Source organism: Colius striatus, chromosome 8 (assembly GCF_028858725.1).
Source record: "Colius striatus isolate bColStr4 chromosome 8, bColStr4.1.hap1, whole genome shotgun sequence".
Lineage (NCBI taxonomy): Eukaryota > Metazoa > Chordata > Aves > Coliiformes > Coliidae > Colius > Colius striatus.
The window spans coordinates 24,906,201-24,923,975 of record NC_084766.1 but is presented as its reverse complement, the minus strand read 5'-3'; the positions used below and the strand labels follow the sequence as shown (position 1 = coordinate 24,923,975).

Sequence of the window (17,775 nt, the reverse complement as noted above, 5' to 3'; positions counted from 1 at the left end):
GGTACGTGTTTCCCGCCCTGCCACCTCTTCCTTTCTCAGTCTGAGCAGAGCTCCAGGCTTGGTTCTGAGTTTTTTGGCATCCCAGCTCTAATGGGAAGCACATCTCCAGGTTAGGCTCTTTGCCTGACTTTGTTAGCTTCTTTTAACACCATTTGAGATCAGCCTTTTGTGGCCGATGATTTCGAAGTTCACTCACAGGAGGAATATTTGTGTGTGATAAATCACAAGTACTAGCAGCTCTTCCTACCTAGAGAAGCAGACAAGAAGCAGCCTTCCTTCCTACTGTGGGCTTGCTCTGAATTGTGGGAGGAGAAGGAAAAAGAAAACCCAAATGATTGAAGAGTAGGAGAGGATGCAGGGATGGAGATGGATCTCTGCAGAAGTGGGGACAATGCATCTCTTAGCCTGTGTAGTTGATGTAGAAGAACAGAGGGGTTTTGTGAGAACATCAGAAATTACCATGAGGTAATCAAGTAAGGCCTCCAACTGTTGAACTGGTCGGTGATGCGGTTGCACTGGGGGCTTGAGGAGAAAAGGATGGTCTAAACTACACTTGCCAAGGCAAAAATGAACTTTGCCAGGGTCTCCCAGGGGCATGCATGATGCATTTCGACATGCTGAGCCTTGCCCAACCATTGTTCCCCCCAAGAGCAATAAACAGCAGCTTCCCAGAAGGAGGGGGCAACAGCAAGTGGCCCAGCTGTCCCCAGAGGAGGTCTCCATATGAAATCCCTCCATCCCTCTTCCAGTAAATCCCAGCTGGATCGATTGGTATGAGGGGGCCATGGTCTTTCTGTCCCCACCTTCAGGGGCTCCCAGAAGCAGCAGGTCCTCTGGGTTCTTTCCTTCCCCACAACCTCACTGGTGGGTTGAGAGGATTGGCTGCATGCTGAGGCTGAGCATTTGGCTTCCCCTCCTTTCCTCCTCACCCCATTTTTTTCCAAATGAGGTGTAGCCAAACTTCTGGCAGATTGCCAAAGCATCTCTCCCAGGGTGAGCCTTGGTATGCTGCCAGAATAAATTGTCCCTTGTCTTGTCAGAAAACTTCCTGTGACTTTGTGCTTGTTCCCGAAGACCGCTGGGCTTCCACATCTGTTGTCCAGTGGCTGTCCCGTGGGAGATGGCAACACTGGTTAATCCTTGGTGATGTTTTGCTGATACTCTCAAAATCAGAGGGATGTTCACGTACACAGATGTACCACAAGCCCTTCAGATTTTGTCGCCAGCTCCCAAAGAGGTTCTTTAATAGCCTATCACCCTAAAAAAGAATCCTGATTTCTGCTCGGGCAAAGTACAGCTGTGACCAGAAAAGCAACATGAGATACCAGTCTCCACCAGACAGATACAGCTCTGCCTGTACCTGTATAATGAATAACAATTCATTGCCTTTACAGGCAGTGTTTGAATCTGCTGGCACTCAAGGACTGGTTTATGCCTGAGCAAAGCTCCAGGTGCAGGAGGGAGGCCGGCCTGTCCCGGGCTATTTGCAGTGGCCTTTACAAAAACAATTTGGAGGCAATTCAGTGTGAAAATCTGGAGCTGGTTTTGAGCCTAAAATTTTGCTTTCAGCTGCTTTGCCTTTATCACATGTGGGGCATCGTGGGGCTTGGCCCTGCCACGGTTTTAGCATGGCAGAAAAACAACGTGGACCTCAGCAACTATAAGGGATCCCATGTCTCCCAGTCCCTTTCCATCCCCAGGTTTAGGAGAGCTGCGAGCCAGCCAGGCCAGCCTGTGCTGCATCAGCCCTGCCTGCTCAGGCTGAGGTGGCTGTGGAGGAGGAGGAGGTGAGAAAGGACATGGTTTCTCCAGAGTTTTCTTTTTGTTACTCTGCTATATTTGTTATCTGGATTCTTAAGTAATGAGTGCTTTGAATTTTGTGATTATGTTACGGTGACGTGTAGTTAATGTACTAATGTTCACTTGAGCTAGGATCATGGTAACAGTGTGGTTTGTTTTGTTTTGGGTTTGTTTTTTTTTTTAACTGTTCAGAAAATAACTTAAATACAAATACAAAGATGAAGCTGTGAATCTTTCCTGTTTTCCTTTTGGGATGAAGGACACCGTCAGAATATCAAGCCTGTGGTTTGCCCGAGCCCCGTGTGTGTGAGTCACACTTCTACACGTGCACTCTGCAGGACGTTTGCAGTGTGAGCACCTGAAGTGTTGGCCATAAGATGGACAGCTTTGCCCTGAGGCCTGGGCAGATGCAGCTTCACAGGGCATGTGGGGTCTGCGGTAGCTGGTCCCACCTCAGAGCTGCTGCTCATTGATGAATACAACATAAAAGGTTGTTCTGGCAGTCAGAAAAAAAACCCAAAACCACTTATTCCTAAAACCACAGCATACTTTTTAATTAACAAACTCTCCATTCATAGCTGGTGGCCTCTGGCTGGGACAAACGAGTCTGCTCTGTAAGCCAGAGGATGGATGCGACTTCCACAGAAGAGCTGGAGCCATCCTGCCCATTAAAAAAGTGGGGAAGGGGGGAGAAGCTATAAAGACTTTGTGTTTTTCTGGGTACTATTGCAAGATCCTGGTAGGAGAAGCACAAATTTGTTTTATAAGCTAATCAGAATCCTGCTGTTCAATAATGAGTGAGTAATTGACATATCTCAGCACCACCACGCAGCTCCATGGCTGGGGATGCTGTCACGCTCACAGCTCGCCCAGATTCCAACACAAGCACTCTTGCCCTCAGAATACCTTTTCCTTAAAAACGCCTGCCTCTCGGATAGCAGCCTTGGATCCTTCCCTTTTGAACTTAACAGCCCCTTTTAAAACAAAGGCCACCGCAGTTTTTAAGATCCTGACTCCTGGGGTGGTCAGAAAACAAACCAACCCCGTGCTCACCCCGCGCCTCTCTCCATGCTGGCTCCATTCTTGGGACCCAGCGGGGGACTGGAGATTGCGAAGGCTCCTGCTTTCCCCCAGCCCTGGCAGCAGGATTCCCATCTCTTCCAATCCCTGTCTCTACCTCTGACAGGGTTCCCAGCAGCCCTGTGCTTTGTTCTGGCAAGGGTTTGGGAATTCTATGTATGTATCTATTTACACTGCTTCAACCTTTGTGTTGTCTCCCTGCTCTTTCCTCCCATCCGGTAATAGATTTGGAAGAGGAATTGCAGCGAGAGGCTTCATCCATCTTTTGGGATGGGTCTGTAACACGGGATGCAGCTTGGCTTAAACAACATGTGACTGCAGCACGCACAGATGAGACCCCTTACCTTCCATCCTCACAGTTCCAGCACTCCGTGTGTATCCAAACGACACACGTACTGCCCAGTCCGTGTTCTGCAAGGTTCCCCTTGTGGGTTCTTTGTAGCTGTTCCTTAGATAGTCCTTCCCCTCCTTCTCCTTGATGTTTAAAGACCAGGATCAGAGTATTTATTCCAGATTGCTAGGATGGGGTCAGTGCTGTGCTGCAGGGCATGGGATGGAAAACTTCTCCCAGGAATGCTGGCATCAAGTCTGAAAAATCAAAATACTAAAGAGAGTCTCAGAGAAAGAAAAGCAATCTCAATTGTAAATTTCCACTGGAAAAGAATGAACACCAGACAGCTTATCTTAAATAGATTCAGTGGTTAATTACCCTTTCTGTTTAAAAATGTGTGCCTTATTTCCACTTCAAATGAAGGAGGAAAGTAATGTTTACCATAGCTTCAAATTAACAGCATTTGATCAACCTACAGCTTTAAAATGAAATCTTGGTGGGGCTGTTATATTATATACACACTTTCCAGACTATAGTAGGGCAGTTTTTTGGAAAGAGGAAATTGGCCAGTTCATGCCTACTAGGCTACAATTAATGTAATTCTTAAAGATAAGAATGCTTCCTTTGAATTCAGCAGTTGGGTGGTGGCTGGGTGGGTTTGAAGAGGGTCAGGATGGGCAGTGCTCACCAGGGGAGGGCAGCTTGGCCAGGGAAACTCGTGTTCTGAGCAGACACACTCCAGTGCTGCCATTGATTTATGTGGGCAAGCTGTGCCACTGGTCTGACAGCCCCTGGGACACCGGGGTCCTGGTCCTCTTTGTTCAAGGGCTGTGTGTGGCCCTGTGCAGTGGCAGACCTATTAGTACCCAGGAGGGTGTGGAAATGATTCAGCATTTGGCGGGAATAAGATGCCTCTCCAAGGCTGGAGAGCCTCGTGCCCTGCCTGCAGAGCTGTGCCTGCGGAAGATTTCTTTCTCCAAGTGCATAAGTCACTTCACAGCCAAGGCACCCCCTGCCCAAGGTACTGTTCCAGGAGGAAAGACCTTTGCTGCTGGAGGAGAAGATAAGCAGAGGAAAGTAAGATCCTGCTTGTGCTAACTGTCCCTTGCTAACCTAATGTAACCGGCTGCAGCCATCTAAGGTTGCAGCCTGCCCCCTTTGCTGGCTGATCCTTCTGAGTATGGCTGAGGATATCTGATGGACATGGATGTGATGTCCCACTCACAAGCTCCCGGCAGCCCGAATAGAGCTCAGGCACCCATTCGTTGTATCCCTAAGGATACTCTTTTGTTTCCCATCTGTGTAACCTTCCCATCCTGAGCTTTGTCTCTGAAATGCTTTGCTGACATGTACCTGGTTGATAGGAGCAGCTAGAAATCTCCAAACCAGCAGGGAGGTTGCTGAGCAGTGAGGCTGAACTGCCGGGGTCTGCTGAAGTTGGGTAAGGAATACAACCAAAGAAAAGCTGGGCTTGAAAAGGTCTCACCTGTACAGGTAAATATCCTTCCTGCAGCTGGAGAGAGGAGTCAGGTGGGCTTTCCAGTCCAAGGAGGCAGAGAGAGCAACCTGAGCAGTGCTTTCACTAGGGATGCCACTGAGCTCCTTCTGGAGGCTGCTGTGGTCTGCAGAAGCTCAAGCCCCCACTTAACATCACGCAGCTGACGCGTCCAAAACTGCCTGTCCCTTGTCCAAAGCACCTCGCTGGCATTTACAAAGGCTGATCAAGGAGACCTGCTCCCCAAGGGGGTGGGGAGGCTGCTGGGCCCTCTCCATTTCTGCAGTGTCACCTCTGACAGGGCTGCTGGCAGCTGCTCCCACCTCCCCAGCTGTGGAGGTGGCAGCGAGTGGCTCTGCCCACTGTGCCTGCAGAAGAAATTGACTCCCACCTCACTACAACATCCTGTCAGGTAGTTGTAGAGAGTGATTGTGTCTCCCCTCAGCCTTCTCCAGACTAAACTGAAGCTCCCTCAGCCACTCCCCATCAGACTTGTTCTGTAGACCCTTCCCTAGGCTCATTGCCCATCTCAGGACACACTCCAGAGAACCCGGTATTTGATGTATGACCTCACCAGCACCAAGTACAGGGGACAATCACTTCCCTGGCCCTGCTGGCCACACTATTGCTGACACAAGCCAGGATGCCATTGGCCTCCTTGGCCACCTGGGCACATTGCTGGCTCATGTTCAGCTGCTGTCGATTAACACCACCAGGTGAAGACCATGTCTTCTGTAAGGGATTTCCATCTCATCTTGGAAGGGGATGAGCTCTCCCAGTGGGTTATCCCCACTGCTGCATTTTCCAGTCCTGCAGAAATCCTCATACCATTTTTTATGTATTTTATGTCCTTGGTGTGGGGTCTCTCATGGCTGGCATTTGGCTGCCAGTGCCTGGCCCCAGGGAGCTGTGCAGGATGGCAGGAGACATCAAGTTCTCTGTCATTGCAGTGGGGCTGGACCTGTCCTTCCCCTCCACACAAGCTCCTTGGGGCAGGATAAATCCACTTCTGCCCACAACATGGGCAACTCAGCTTTGCTGGGATCCTGCACAGCTCCAGGCTGTCAGCTCAGGGGAAGCCCTTAGGAGAGCACGGGATCCCAACAGCATCTCTATATTCATGGCCTTGACAGATGCCATCACTCTGTGCAGGATTAGTGCTGGGACTCGCTCTTCTTGCACTGTTTCTCTCAGTTCTCCTGGGTTTCTTTGTGTGCACTATGTGTGCAATGATGCCTCCAGTTGAGGTGTGTGGCCATCAAGATGGGGACAGCCCCAGCTGTCTGGGGAGTGGGGCCAGAGGACAGGAATGACAGTGGGAGGGGATGAAGGTGGTTTGTGGACTCATAACGACTTCCACAGCCCAGAGGAGTGGTTTTAGCCAGGGAGTCCTTGCATGGAGGGACACTTGTGGACTGTGGAGCTGAGCTCCCTGGCAGCAGAGAGCAGCAAATGCTTCTTAATGGTCTTACCATGTGCCACTGTCACTGGGCCAGGTCACAGGAGAGTTTCCAATTAGCTCAACTCCCTGGTGACCTTTAATTGGCACTCTAGGCTTTCCTCCTCCTCCCCCTTCCTCCCACAGCACATGCTTCTCACCTGTACATCTGCTGCTAAACCTCTGCTCCCTTATCCCAGCTGCTGCTGGTGACAGTGAGCCAGATTCACTCCTTCAGCTGGGGCAGTGGCAATCCCCCTGACTCAGAGCAGTGCCCTGAGGATGTCCCTGCACAGTCACTGGCACCAGGCTGTGGCTGCAGGAGGAGCACTGGGCTTGGGCACAGGCAAGGGCTTCAGTCAGGGAGGCTGGGAAGTGCCGGGAGTGTTTCTAGATGGGTGGGATAGCTCAAGATGGGATGGAAGTGGCTGCTGCTGTTTCCTCCTCTCTCTGTGGCAGAAACCACTGGACTGGGCACATTTAACCCTCCAGGTGCTGGTTACCATGAGCCATGTACCTGGATGACCAGAGTGAAAGTATGGCAGTGGGACACAGCATGACTTGGCTTATCATCTTATCCTGGGTTTCCTGCTTTGCCCTGTCTTAGCACAGGGCTTGGGGTGAGTCCTGGCGTGTTTAGGGCTGCCTGGAAGTTCTTTGAACATGGCTGGTACCCTCAGGCTGCCTGTCCTCCTGACAAGTCATCTCACCCACTGGTGTATCTGAGACATGCATCTTCATCTTGCTCTAGGAATGAAACAGGACCATCCCCCAAAGGACTGGGGCTCCCTTCAGGTCTCCCCACCACTGAGGTCTCTGCAGCCACCAAGCTCACCTGCATGAAAGAAAAGCTGATGCCCTGCTCGAGACATGGAGAAACTGAGTCTGAGCAAGACACAGGAGCTCCTGAGCAGGTTCCTGCCCTGGCAAAAAACCTGAGCGCCAGCAGGCTGGCAAAGGGCTCGTGGGCTGGGGAGAGGGCACAGTGCTTTTGGGGTGAGCTGGAGGCTCATGTGGAGGGAGAAGACAGGAGCTGGAGCATCCTGAGCGGGAGGATGAGGCTGCCCGGGTGCTCCCTCACCCGAGACAGCCCAGCTGGGGTTGCGCAGAGCCAGCCCAGAGGTGCCAGTGCCCACGGGGCTCTCCCAAACCTGCTCTTCTGCCTCATCCCCCTGGGCCTTTGCTGAGGTGGGCCCAGCCAGTCAGGGCCTGTCCCTTTTAAGCCCTTGAAGCTGTTGCCAGCCTTGGCTTAGTGGGGTCCCCATCTTTTCAACTGGCTGTTCGGCAAATTAAGAGCTTGCTATTAGGCTGCTAATTAAAGGCACTTCATTAGCAGCAGGGGAGGCAGCTCCTGGCCGCAGCAAAATTGGATTCCTCTGAGCTGCCATGAGCCAAGTCTCTCCTCGCTGGGGCCGAGGGCTGTGCCCCTCCGTGCCCGGGGAAGGCAGCCGCCCCGAGCCACGGCCGCGTGGGGTACCGCAGAGGAGCCGGGCGGGGCCGGTGATGGCGGTGTCGGGTGCTGTGACACGGGCATGCTGCTCGGCTTACGGTGCCCGGGGCCGCCCGCGTTCGGAGGGGACACGCAGGGGGTCTCTCAGCGGTGTCAGAGCATCATCTAGGCCGCGCCGCCGTGCCCGGGCCTGCCAGTGCCCCCCCTGGGCTGCCCGGAGGTGCCGCCTGCCCCCGGAGAGGGGGGAAGGCCTCCGGACTCCTCCTCCGGCCGCCCAGGCGCCTCCAATGAGCCCCGGGGGCAGCCAGGCTGCCTACCCTGCCCTGCCCCGTTTTCCCTTCCTTCTCCCATCTGAAAATGGGAGAGACGATCCAGGCCGCCGAACCTGAACTGCCTTCCTGCCCCCGCTTTGCTCCTCTCTCCCCCCGCTCCGGCTGCAGCCTCGCCCCGACGGTCGCGAAAGGGACCCCACAGCCAGGCGGGGACATCACCAGGGTGAGCTCTCCACGGGCTGGGGGGGCTGCCCCGGGTGAGCACCCCACGGGCTGGGGGGGCTGCCCCGGGTGAGCACCCCACGGGCTGGGGGGGCTGCCCCTCGAGTGAGCTCTCCACGGGCTTTGGGGGCTGTCCCCGGGTGAGCACCTCACGGGCTGGGGGGGCTGTCCCCGGGTGAGCACCCCACGGGCTGGGGGAGCTGCCCCTCGAGTGAGCTCTCCACGGGCTGGGGGGGCTGTCCCCGGGTGAGCACCCCACGGGCTGGGGGGGCTGTCCCGGGTGAGCACCCCACGGGCTGGGGGGGCTGTCCCCGGGTGAGCACCTCACGGGCTGGGGGAGCTGTCCCGGGTGAGCTCTCCACGGGCTGGGGGGGCTGTCCCCGGGTGAGCACCCCACGGGCTGGGGGAGCTGCCCCTCGAGTGAGCTCTCCACGGGCTGGGGGGGCTGTCCCCGGGTGAGCACCTCACGGGCTGGGGGAGCTGTCCCGGGTGAGCACCCCACGGGCTGGGGGGGCTGTCCCGGGTGAGCTCTCCACGGGCTGGGGGGGCTGTCCCCGGGTGAGCACCCCACGGGCTGGGGGAGCTGCCCCTCGAGTGAGCTCTCCACGGGCTGGGGGGGCTGTCCCCGGGTGAGCACCTCACGGGCTGGGGGAGCTGTCCCGGGTGAGCACCCCACGGGCTGGGGGGGCTGTCCCGGGTGAGCTCTCCACGGGCTGGGGGGGCTGTCCCCGGGTGAGCACCTCACGGGCTGGGGGAGCTGTCCCGGGTGAGCACCCCACGGGCTGGGGGGGCTGTCCCGGGTGAGCTCTCCACGGGCTGGGGGGGCTGCACCTCGGGTGAGCTCTCCACGGGCTGGGGGAGCTGCCCCATCTCCGCTCCCTGTCTGCCCCACGGTGTGTCCCGCCGCCATCCTGACCCCCCCACCCCCCCTTTCCCGGCTCGGGATTCCTGATGGGATTAGCGGGGATTGGGTTTTCTGGGTGCTACAGATCCGGCTACCGTGCTGGGAGTGAGGGCTTGCGGGAGGGCTCACCCGGCACCCCACCACAGCCCTGTCGTTGTGGGGCCGGGGGATGCTTGTTGCTGCAGGATAGATGGCGGGTGCAGCACCCAGGGGTGCCCTGAAAGCCACTGGAGTCCTGCTGGGCACCCCGACCCCGGGCTGGGTCGGTCTCAGCCCCCTCGGGCTTTGCGGGGGGCGGCTGCAGAGTGCCCTCAGTAGCCATCGCTCCCTGCAGCAAGGCCACCCCGCGGCTGGAGCAGGTGACAGGGGTGCTGGTGGGGCTGAGGGTTTAGGAGGTGGCTGCATGTGGCATGTTGGAAGGGCTGGGACCTGCCGGGGAAATGGCAGCATTCAACCGTGTGGGGAGGTTTGCAGGGGGCAGCGCTGCCAGTTGGGACCCTCCAGCTATGGGAGGGAACACGTCTCCCTTTCCAGTTGCCTCTTTCTGCCCTCTGTCCCCTTCCAGTCCAGGGCAGGGGGGCCTGGAACAAGCAGCCAGGACAAGCACCCCAAGCTGGGCCATTGCCAGGATAAAGCCTGATGCTGCAGCCACGAGACCAGCCACGGGAAAGCTGGATCATCCAGGCTGGGTGCTGGGCAATGGCATGAAGCAGTGCTGTGCACAGGGCTCCATCGTCTTGGAGTCTTTGCTCTGGGCCAACTAGGAAAGGGACAGTGACCCAATGTAGCTTGTGCCAGGTGTGACCTTGGCCTCTGCTGGCCAGGGCTGTGCTGATCCCTCCTCCTCTCTCCTAGCACCTCACTTTGCCTCTGCTGTCAGTCACCTTCCTGGTGTCCTTTGGCTCCTCTATGCTCTATGGCTACAACCTGGCCGTGGTGAACTCACCGGCAGTGGTAAGGGACGGGCAGCCTCTCCGGGAGCAGGGGAAGGGCTCTGTGGCCCTCTCTGGGTGCGGGAGGGGGACCACTGTCCATCAGCCTCACATCAAAATGCTGGCACTTCCTTTGGAGAGCAGTCTGGAGAGAAGGATGGCATTGGGGATACACAGGAGCCTATGTTTGTGTACTCCCACCAAACTACCTCCTCCACCTCTGCCCCCATCTCAAAGCTGCCCTTAAACCCCTCTGGAGCTGTCAGAGTAACCAGCCCAGCCCATCCCAGCCACCTCCTCCCCTGTATCTCCCACAATGCTGTTAAACCCATGGCATTTTCGCTACGGGCCCTGTCTTTCCTTGTCTCCCTCTTTCTCCCAACACCTTAGGTGCTCACGTGTCTGTTCTGCCCCACAGGACATAAAAGCTTTCTACAACGACACGTGGTCCCGGCGGTACGGGCACGGGCTGTCCCCCAGCCTCCTGACCCTCCTCTACTCCCTGACCGTCTCCATCTTTGCCCTGGGGGGGCTGGTGGGCTCCTTGCTCGTGGGGGTGCTGGTGGAGCGGTACGGCAGGTAAGGGGGTGGCTGGGGCCGGGGTGGTCAGGGGAGGAGCTGTGCTGGGGCCCGAGGGGCTGCCCTGCTGCCTGTGCCCTGTCAGGAACGGTGCCCTGAGCCGCAGCGCTCTCCTCATCCTCCTGGCCGCCGGCCTCATGGGCTTCAGCCGCGAGCTGGGGTCCCCCGAGATGCTGATCATCGGCCGTGCCATCACAGGGATCCACTCAGGTAGGTGCTGCCTGGGCCGTGGGGCTGTGAGTGGCCCCTTCCTCACGGCCCATTCCCAGCGGGCTGGAGAACACTTCATGTGCCCCATGGCTACAGACTCTGTGGGTCTCTGTGGGGCAGATGGGGCCACCTCCCTGACCACAGAGCCCCCACTGTGCGTGGTGCTGGGCATGGGGGAAGATGTGCCGAGGGTCTGGCTGGTCACCCTTCTCCCCGCTGCCTCTCCTATCCCAGTGCCCCCTGTCCCCCCCAGGTATCTGTCTCAGCGTGGTGCCCCTCTACGTGGGAGAAATCGCCCCCAAGAACCTGCGTGGTTTCCTGGGCCTTATGCCCAGCATCTTCATCTGCCTGGGGGTTTTCTTCACGCAGCTCCTGGCCCTTCCGGAGCTGCTGGGCAAGGTGAGCACAGTACCCCAGCCCACGGATGGCAGACCCTGCTCTGCCCTCCCCGTCACACACCCCGTGTTGATTTCTCTCAGGACAGGTTCTGGCCCCTTTTCCTGTCGGTGGTGGCCGTCCCTGCCTCCCTCCAGCTCCTGCTGCTGCACTGCTTCCCCGAGAGCCCGCGCTACCTGCTGATAGAGAGGAACGACGTCTGTGGGGCCACCAAAGGTGAAGGGGTGTCCTGGGGGAGACTGGCTCTGTGAGGTGCTGGGTGCTGGTCTCTGAAGACCAAGATGCATCCTCACAGCATCCTTCCACAGCTAGGCCTGGCAGCCCACCATCATCCCTTCTGTCCCATCCGGTTTGCCATAGCATTTCCATGGCGCCCATCACCATGGGGTGAGGCATCCCCTCTGTTCCCATGGATGCTCAGCTCTGGGGGTCAGGGAGGTCCCCTGGAGAGGCCGAATCGGGGCAGAGCCAAGGCCATACCATGTGCCATACCTACGAGCATCCACGCTGTGATGGGGAGAGGCATGCCCAAGACCTGCTCTTCCCACAGCCCTGCGTTGGTTCCTGGGGACACCTGACGTGCAGGATGTGATCAAAGAGATGAAGGAAGAGCAGCGGTCGCTCTCCTCCGTGGAGATGGTGTCCGTCTGGCAGCTGCTGCGGGACCGCTCCGTGCGCTGGCAAACGCTCTCGGTGGTGGTGGTGAACGCTGGCGTGCAGCTCTCAGGCATCGACGCCGTAAGCCCCACGGCCTCCTTACCCTGGACCCGCCTCTGCAGAGGCTGAACTGAGACCCGGCCACTCATTTCATCAGGTGCCCCGTGGCTCCCAGCTCACACTGAGTCCCCTCCTCTGCAGATCTGGTTTTACACCAACACCATCTTTGAGAACGCCGGGATCCCCATGTCCCAGATCCCCTACACCACCTTGGGCACTGGCAGTGTCGAAATTGTTGCTGGGCTGGTTGGGGTGAGTGATGGATGGACACGGCCCCTCGGTGCCAAAGCCTTGTCACTAGCTCCCAGCACCATCAAAGGGAAGGGGAGGGGGATCTGGATGGATCCCAAATGCCATCCACACCACAGCACAGCCCCTTTGCTAGGGGGCAGAGGGTTCAGCAGGGAAATGGGATGGGGAAATGTGAAGAGAGGGGCTCAGTTTGTGGGGGGCACATCTAGGAGGGGTGGGAGGATCTTGAGGTGAGCATGTAGCAGAGTGGCTGTGGGTAGATGCCAGGCAAAGTTGTAGGTTGGAGGTGGTGGAGAGGCCGAAGTGGTTCCTTCTGGCACCTGATTCCATTGTCACTCCGTTAGCGGAGCCACGTGTCCCCATCTGCCCCCCCAGCCAAGCACCAGCCTGGCCCCAGGCTAGCAGCCCCAGCACCCCCCAGCCAGGCCTCATTTAGCTGGAGAGTTAGCACTGGGCCAGGCAGATTTATAGTCCTGTCCCATCTGCAAGTGTCACCCGGGGCCAGCCCAAGCCACCCGGCACTAAATCCGCTCCCTGACAATTAGAGAGATGGATGGGGGGTGGCTGCTCCCAGAAAACTAAAGCTGAGTGGGGGGCTGTCCCCTTCTCCCCATGGCTCAACCCCCAGCAGAATGGGGCCCCTCAATGTCCCCCCCCCACCCCTCCCAAAGCTGCCCCCTTCCCCCTGCCGCTGTCGTGGGGCTGCCCCAGGTGCTGGCGCTGCCCGGGAGCAGCCGCAGTGCCGGGGAGCAGCCCCGCCAACGGCCCCCCACGGACCTGCTGAGATTGGTTATAAAATGAGAGGCATTTGTTCTGCTGTCAGTGCCCTCGCTGCCTGCTCCAGCCACCGCCACCCGCCCGCACCCTGCCTCCTCTGCCCCACAAACCCCCCGTGCCCGGCCCAGCACCTCTGTTGGACCTCGCTGCTGCCTGGTGCATGCTCTCTCCCCATGCCCCAGTGCCAACCCTGAGCCTGTCCCCAACCCCTCAGATACCACTGGGAGCATTCTCTGACCTTCAGCCAGATCTGGGGTTCGGGGGTGTCTCTGTTGTGGTGAGGAGCTGCCCCCACCCCCATCAGTCTTTGCTCTCCCTCGGCAGTGCCTCACCATTGAGAAGCTGGGCCGGCGGCCCCTCGTCATTACTGGCTTCTGCACCATAGGGATCTGCTCAGCAGGCATCACCGTCTCCCTGCTGCTGCAGGTAGGGTCTGGCGACCACCACCACCCCCTTGGGCAACTGGCATCACCCCCTGGGCTACCCCTGGGGCTCCTGGGGCTGGAGCGTTAGTGAGGGATGGGTGAGGGAAGGGATGGGTATTAGCCCAGAGGAGGGAGCACACATGGAAAAGAGACGTGGGCTGGCTCTTCCAAGCAATGTTTTCCCTTCAAAGTTAAAGGGAAGGAAAATTCAGAGCAAAGAATAACCAAAAACAACAAAAAAAGAAAGCTCAAAACCACATGAGAAAAATCCTGCCACTTCTGGGAGCTGTACTGCAGAAACAGTTGTCCCCAGGGAGGTGACTGTGAAATGCCAGGGGAGATGGAGGGTTCTGCAGGGTCCTTCCTTGGCTGATGGCTCCCAGGGGATGCTCCCAGGGCTCTGGGGATGTCTCAGCATCACAAGCAGCTGAGCTTTGCCGAGGCTGCTCCTCACCGGCTTTGCCCCACACCACTCCTTGCTTGTCTCTATCTCCTCGATGTGTACCCAAGGGCTGCCACTGAGCAGGAATGAAGCCCTGTCCCAGGGATGTGGATACTGAGCTTAGTGCCCCCAGCCCTGCAGCATCCCCCAGCCTTGTGTCCCCTCGCAGACAGCCCTGCCCTGGATGCGCTATGTCAGCGTTGCCTGTGTGGTCGGCATCATCAGCGGCTTCTGCGTGGGACCAGGTGGGTCAGGGGCTGGCAAGAGGGGGATGGGAAGGGAATGGGGGCCATGGGATAGTGGGGAGCAGGTCAGGGCCTGCAGGAAGGCACCAGGACCAGTGCCTCAGCCCTTTCCCTGCAGCCAGGCCCTGCTTTATCCTGCTGCACTCCTCCAGTGAGACCCTGCCACAAGACCTTCCAGCCCCATACCTCCCCAGGCCACGCTCCAGCTCCTCATCCCTGCTCCCAGGCCAAGCAGGGAAAAGGCTCTGGCAGCTTTCCCCAGGCCTCCATGAAGGTGTCATCCACTCCCATCACAGTGTGGCTGTATCCTGCTGCATCCTGCCCCTGACCAGCTTAAGTAAAGGACAAAAGCTGGAACACAAAAAGTTCCACTTAAACACAAGGAGAAACTTCTTTGCTGTTGAGGTGAGGGAGCCCTGGCACAGGCTGCCCAGGGAGGGTGTGGAGGCTCCTTCTCTGGAGGTTTCCAACCCCACCTGGACATGTTCTTGAGAGACCTGATTGATGGGAACCTGCTTTAGCAGGGGGTTGGGCTGGATGATCTCTAGAGGTCCCTTCCAACCCCCACCATTCTGTGACACTGTGATTCTATGATTCTAACCCAGTGTGGGCACGAGAGCAGGCTCAAAGAGCGAGGAGAGAAACCTGGACCGGTTTACCCAGTTGATGTATTAGCAGAGCTGTTAACAGATCTATAATTCATCCTCAGCCCAGACTTTATTCACTGTAATTACATCTTTAATTAGGATTTTAATGGCTCATTGTTCACAAACAATGATGAATAGGAGTTTTAAAACAAAAAAATATATATCTCTATTCTGGGCGAGCTGTGAGTAAGAGTCCGTGAGGGGCTCCCCTCCTCCCTCATCTTACCACTTCCATTTGCTTTATCTTTTCCCTTGGAGCATCTTTTATAAAGAGGTCTCAGCCAGCCCTGTCCCAGGCAGTGGGAGTCTGGGCATGTCACTGCATGTGTCTGTGTGCCCGGGGATGTGCTGCACCTCAGATCCTGCCCTCCAGCCAAGGGACAGTCCTGGCACCCAGCAATGATACATGGCAGGAGGGGCTGACTCCTTCCAGGAGATGTAGCCACAACTTGTGTCTTCTAGTGGGCAAGTTGCCTTGGGCAATCATTTCCAATCATTCAGGGTTTTTCTGTCACTGGACATGGGAAAAGATGGTTGGAGAATGGCATTTGTGTGTCCTGCAGCAAACTCTGGTGCTCAGAAATGTGGCTGTTTCTTTCCTGCCCAGATCAGCCAGAGCATTGACAGAAACTAATCGACAGAAGGGAATTTTCTAAACTGTTTTGATGAGGAGTGGCTGGAAAGGGCCTTATGGAGGGCACCAGGAACAGGTGATCTGTATGAGATCTAGTGCATCAGCATTTAGGCAAAGTATTGCAAAATGAGGAGCCAGATAAAATGTTGCACCTGGGTTTTAACTCGGTCTGAAACTTTCCAATCAACCAACTTGTGAAATTGGCCTCAGTACCCACCGAGGTGCAATGGTGGTTCGTCAGGAGGGACATCACCCTCCCAGTGAGATGGAACCCAGAGGGAGAGCAAGGGCAGGACATTGGGACACCCATCCCTGCACTCCTCCTCCAGCCCTCCCAGCACCACCACTTTGACCTGTGGGTCTTGCTGGGCTCCAGCCCTTTGGCCACAGGACTGAGGATGGGCAGGACCTGCTGATGCCAGGGGTGCCTGCAAAGCCTGTCCCCTCTACCCTCCCTCTGTCCCCACCCTCCGCAGCCAGTGTCCCCTTCCTGATGACAGCTGAGCTCTTCACGCAGTCGCATCGCCCGGCCGCCTACATTGTAGGGGGGTTCCTCAACTGGTCCTGCAACTTCACCATCGGCTTTCTCTTCCCCTTCTTGGAGGTACGAGGCTGTGGGGGCCGTGGGAGGAGCAGGGAATGGCACAGCCCTGCCGCACAAGCTGCCAAGCCAGGCTTAACCCAAGGGATGCCCGTGCTCCGGGCTCAGCTGGGTGCTGGGGGGCCACTGCCTTGTGCCGTGCCCAGCTTGGAGTCCCTGGCTCTCTGCCCCGTCCCTGCTCTCTTCTTCCCAGATGTCAGCTGGTGCCTTTTGCTACCTGGTTTTCTGTGGCATCTGCCTGCTGGTGGCCCTGTATGTCTACCTCATCATCCCAGAGACCAAGAACAAAACCTTCATGGAGATCAGACACATCTTTGCCAGCCGTTCGTCCTTCCTCTCCCTCCCCAGCCACCTCACCAGAGTGATAAAGTTCAAGGGCTATGGAGCCTTGGAGAGCAGCTCCCTGGAGGGCTCGAGCTTAGGCTCCAGCCTGCCCTGATCTGACTGGGCTGGGGGATGATGGGTATGGTGTAGGAGGTCTGGGGAGGGAAGTGGGGGCCAGTTTGCATGGACTTAATCAGCTCTGCATGTCCCAGGACATCTCACCATGCTGCAGCCGGAGGTCAGGATAAGCCCTGATGACGCACCAGGGTTGCAGCAGCCACTCTGCATCATCCCCATGCTGGAAGAGGTGCCCTCCCAGAGACAAGAGGACCTCCTGGGGGCAGGGGTTCACATGGTTCCTGGGCATGGGGACTTTCCAAGAGCTGCCTGCACAAGCTGTTTAATAAAGAGTCTTGCCTCCAGAGCCGTCATTCCTCAAGCACAGCCTGGGATGGCGGCAATGCTGGCATGAGGAGGAGCAGGATGGCATGGGGAGGTTTGTCCTGTATCTGACTGGAAAAGTCAAAGTCACTCCACATTTCCTAGGAAGGGGGGTCAGGGTGCCTCCTGGGCTCCCAGGTTGATCTTGGTGGGCATGCCAACCAAGAGGCTGTCATAGAAGGGACACAGAGCAGCTCAGAGATGAGGATCCCTCTCCAGCCTCTCTGCTCCTCACAGCCTGCTGGCAGCCCCTCATTGCCTGGCCTCGTGTGCAGAGTGTTCCTGCAGTGTCCTATCCTCTGCTGAGGACAAAGGGCTGCTGTGTGCACTCACATGTCCTTGATGCACCCCATGAATTGCTGTGACCTTGAGGTGCTCTACAAGCATGACCTCTCCCACAGCTCTGCCCTGAATCTTGGGGGCTGCCCTTTTTCCTGGGACTGCTGTAAGCATGGCAGCTGCATGACCCAGGGCTCTCACAGCAGCTCCCACAAACACCATGGGGTTGAGGGCTCCCAGGCTGGCACACCGCCAGGGTGCTGTGGTCTGCAGAGTAACTACAATATTTTGCTCTGGTAAGAGCTAAAAGACAGGTAATGGGAGGGTTGCATGGCCAAAATCCTCTAGTGCCAATGCACACATGATTTCACAGAATCCCAGAATGGTGGGGGCTGGAAGGGACCTCTAGTGATCATCCAGCCCTGAACAGCAAAGAAGCTTTTCGCTGTGTTTAAGTGGAACTTTTTGTGTTCCAACTTGTGTCCATTTCCCCTGGTCTTGTCACTGGACAGTACAGAAAATGTGTTGCCCCATCATCTTGACACCCACCTTTTAAATACTCGTAAGTACTAATGAGATCCCCACTCAGTCTCCTCCAGGCTGAGCAGCCCCAGTTCCTGCAGCCTCTCCTTATAAGGAAGATGCTCCTGTCGCCTGATCATCTTGTTGGCCCTGTGCTGGGCTCTCTGCAGCAGTTCTCTGCCCCTCTTGAGCTGGAGACCCCAGAACTGGACACACCAGGGCAGAGTAGAGGAGGAGAAGAACCTCCCATGACCTTCTGGCCACACTCTTCTTGATGCATCCCATGATGCCATTGGCCTTCTTGGCCACGAGGGCACATTGCTGGCTCATATTTAGCTTATTATCAATCAGTACTCCCAG

General features: G+C 57.0%; 1 protein-coding gene across 1 annotated transcript; it reads left to right on the top strand.

Moving 5' to 3' along the window:
- The first annotated feature begins 7,881 nt into the window (after positions 1-7,881).
- LOC104554978 (solute carrier family 2, facilitated glucose transporter member 9) lies at positions 7,882-16,589 on the top strand. Its single transcript, XM_062001313.1, is given in 13 exon segments — positions 7,882-7,934; positions 7,936-8,089; positions 9,848-9,946; positions 10,343-10,503; positions 10,589-10,713; positions 10,967-11,112; positions 11,193-11,325; positions 11,660-11,847; positions 11,968-12,078; positions 13,180-13,281; positions 13,892-13,967; positions 15,725-15,852; positions 16,043-16,589. Coding segments are annotated over 13 exon segments (1,722 nt in total). The 3' UTR covers positions 16,289-16,589.
- Positions 16,590-17,775: the final 1,186 nt, after the last annotated feature.